Below are 3,418 nucleotides of genomic sequence, written 5' to 3'. Positions count from 1 at the left end.
GAACCACAGGCAGAAGAAACAATCATCCAACATGGAGAAGCAGTTCCTGCAGGAGATCAACGCTGAAGTCCATCAGGAGCACTGCTGCCATCTAGGGCAGCCTCTCAGGGGAAGTCTGAGCTTCTAAGCCACAAAAGTTGCTTCAGCTCAGCCAAGAAACGGAAAGGTGCACAGCCCACAGAAAGGCTGTGTGGGAAGGGACCGTTGCCAATCTCACTCCTGTGGATGCAGGAGGTACGTTACCTAGTTAACTCTGCTTGCCCAGGCATCAAGGAGGGGAGACAGGAGCTGCAAAAGACAATGCTGCTGTGACATTAGAGGAACCTGCACCTCCAAGCAAGCGTCATTTACTCACTGCGGGAATTTTTTTCTTCTTTGCCTCTCTTTTCTGAAACCAGCAGATTTTGCTAGTTGCAATTCTTGTCAAACTAAACAAAGCGGCATGCAGGTTTAGGTCAAACATACTTTTACTTTACTAATCAATATGCAGAGAGAAAAGGAGCTAGAATTAAACAAAACCAAACCATATTTCTTCCATTCTTTACTTACTTTCCGGTGAAGTCCTTCCACCTCAATCTCAAACTGTTCCTTCTCCTGCTTGGTTTGGATCTGCGTCTCTCCCAGAATTGATTCCAGCTCTTCATTGCGCTCAACCAAATCCTCATGCTCCTGCTCCAGTTTTTGCAGCTTGTGAAGGAGCTGTGAATTCCTGCCCTCGATGTTTTCAATCACCTCTCGGCACCTACGCACCAAAGGCCGACGTCACCAAGGGTAGAACTGCTACGTAAACATGGACAGCATTGACGCACATCCAAACCACTTATTACCACTGGCAAGGAAAAGCCAATGGGTTTTTCACTATGGAGTATTTTGAGTCTCGCATCCAGCATGACCCGTGCCTGCTCTTATTTAGGTGTCCATGCATGGGAACTAGAGGTGACAGGCTCTACACAAGTAATGATGAAGGCCTGGGGAGAAAAATGCTCAGGCACAAGGATGCTAAAAGCAGAGAGGCAATGCCAAATTCAACCGCTCTGAGGTTGGGGGAACAGGCTTGGGCATTTGAAGGGAAAAAGAGTCAGAGTGACGGGATCAGACCCCCTTTCCTCCTTGAACCTGCTAGAAGAGGCACAGCAGCTTCCTGAGCAGGCCACAGGAGAATGAAGCCTTGACTTCCCTTAAAAATCCCAGTTTACATACTTAACTTTGCAAGCCAAGTGTTTTGGTACACCCCTGGACAGTAACCAAATACAAAGAAGTTTTCCCAGCAGAAAAACAGTTTTTTGACAATAACACTTTTGTCTGCAGAGAGCCACAAAAGCCTAAGCCTATCATTTTAGGAAAGCAACAAACTGGAGAAAGTATCAGAAAACAGCATGCATTCTAGATACCAAGGGCTACAGACCCACTCAGGACTGCATTACCTCCAAACTTTCTGATTTGGGAGCAGAGGACCAAAGTTAGTACCAAAGAGTATTCCAAAGAATCTAATAATTAAATCCACCCTGCAAGACAGAATACCAGCAACCAGAGTGCCTGATAAGCCACCGTGAAAATACACTGCTCACCTTTTATGAAGTGTTTCACTACTCTGATATCTGTCGTCTTGATCTGAGACAGCTTTGCCTGAAATGCAGTCTCCTTCAACCCTCCCTTCATCCTTTGTGCCCTGTGACTCAGGAGAAAAATGAAAAGTTAGCATGTAATTAAGACTGAAATCTTAGCACAATGTGATTCCAAAGCTACCTGAGTCTCTCATAAATAAACAAGACAACCAGAAAACATGAGCTACATCATCTACATCTATCTGCATTAGGTAATCCACTGGCCATAGGAGTAAACCCCCCCAGGACCCATAATAATACGAAGGCATGAGTGGGTATTAGCTTACGCCAACAGACATGTTCTACACATTAATGTATTCGTCATGCCAGCATAAATCCTGCGTCACACCTGCACAGGATGCATGCACACGTATGTTATAAATGATTTAGTCCCAAACAGGATTCCAATTCAAATTTACAATTTATTAAGCGAATAGAGGCAAGCAAACAGCGCTGGGTGCGCCGGGAGTCTCTGCTCCACCAAGACGCACGCGGTACAGTTCCTGTTCCTGGTTTATATCCTGTCCGTTAATACATATTCATGAACAGGCGTGTCTTCTTCAGCGCATGCCCTCTTCTCCTTCTAGAATCGTCTCGTATCTTCCTCAGCTGATCCTGTTCGCCAATACATATTCATGAATGGGCGTGTCTTCTAATATATATTAATGAACAGGCGTGTCTTCTTCAGCGCATGCCCTCTTCTCCTGCTAGAGTCTTCTCGAATCTTCCTCGGCGTGCCCCCAGGATGACCCCAAACCCTATGCATGCACTTTCTTTACACAATACTATGTGGTCAGTGGTCAAACTGGTTTGAGCTGATATACCAGCAAAGTAGTTTAACTTTCTCCTGTAAAATACCCCTTTTTATGGTGCAGGAGAAATCCATAAAAGTACAGAAGATTACACCTCATCACACGAATCAAATGAATATATTTCACACGTAGAAAGGAAAACACAAGCGTTTCGGCACTACAAGCCGCGTGTCTTCATTTATGGCATGGGGCTGAAATGCAGAGGGGGGCCTCTTTTGCTTTCTAGAATGGCAAACAAAAAGCCCTTAAAAATACCTGCAGCAAGGATGCTGCAGCTTCTTCAGTCTCCGTTGGTGCGGGCAGTGGAAGTCCTTGCTTCTCGCTCTTCTGATACTCACAGATTTCCTCTTTGAGCTGTTCAACCTTCAAAAGGAAAACAACTGCATTAGGTTTGGTGAATGTTCATCTTGCTGTCTTAGAGAATTAAGATTCCCCTCAAATTTGCTGTAGATAAACTGCAGATTTATTAATATTAACCACTCAGCTTGAGGGATTGGTTGAGATCATGTGGCTGCTCCATCTGGGTGGCCTCAGACTACCGAGAGAGGTAAAGAGCAGTAAAAGGGGAAATGCCATGCTGCATTAAAGGGTAAGCAATTTTTCTTCATTTATTTCAATTACTGATCATGCTCACGTCGTACATCCCCTTTTACTGAACACGACTGAGGGCAGAGGGGTAGACAGATTACAACCACTATTTCTGAAGATACCTTTTAATCTTTGTGGTTATCGATAGGATCAATATATTATTATTAGCAGGTAACTACTCACACCGCACAGTCTCTTACACACTCACTCCTGGCTACCGGTTGGAGCAATAGCTGGGAGGCCAAAGCCAGCTATTTACTCGGAAGTGCAGGGTCGTACCGCAGTGGCTTCTGGATGGCTGTTCTTGAAGTCCTGCAGACAGTGCTCACCTTCATCGGGTGCGGATATAATCCTGCACTCTTCAAGCGCGCCCAGCAGCACACGTGGATGCCATCGGAGCCTCATGTAGTCGAC

General features: G+C 45.3%; 1 protein-coding gene across 1 annotated transcript in view; it reads right to left on the bottom strand.

Moving 5' to 3' along the window:
• LOC104628116 (coiled-coil domain-containing protein 30-like) overlaps positions 1-3,418 on the bottom strand; it is a gene marked incomplete at both ends in the record, with an annotated part of 24,751 nt that overhangs the window by 15,393 nt on the left and 5,940 nt on the right. The window contains 3 exons of the mRNA XM_010296598.1: positions 550-742; positions 1,569-1,669; positions 2,672-2,779. Of these exons, the coding sequence (XP_010294900.1) occupies positions 550-742; positions 1,569-1,669; positions 2,672-2,779 (402 nt within the window). The remainder of the gene's footprint in view (positions 1-549; positions 743-1,568; positions 1,670-2,671; positions 2,780-3,418) is intronic.

Source organism: Phaethon lepturus, unplaced genomic scaffold (assembly GCF_000687285.1).
Source record: "Phaethon lepturus isolate BGI_N335 unplaced genomic scaffold, ASM68728v1 scaffold55981, whole genome shotgun sequence".
In the NCBI taxonomy this organism is placed as follows: domain Eukaryota; kingdom Metazoa; phylum Chordata; class Aves; order Phaethontiformes; family Phaethontidae; genus Phaethon; species Phaethon lepturus.
The sequence above is the reverse complement of the archived record's forward strand: the minus strand, read 5'-3'. Positions and strand labels throughout refer to the sequence as shown.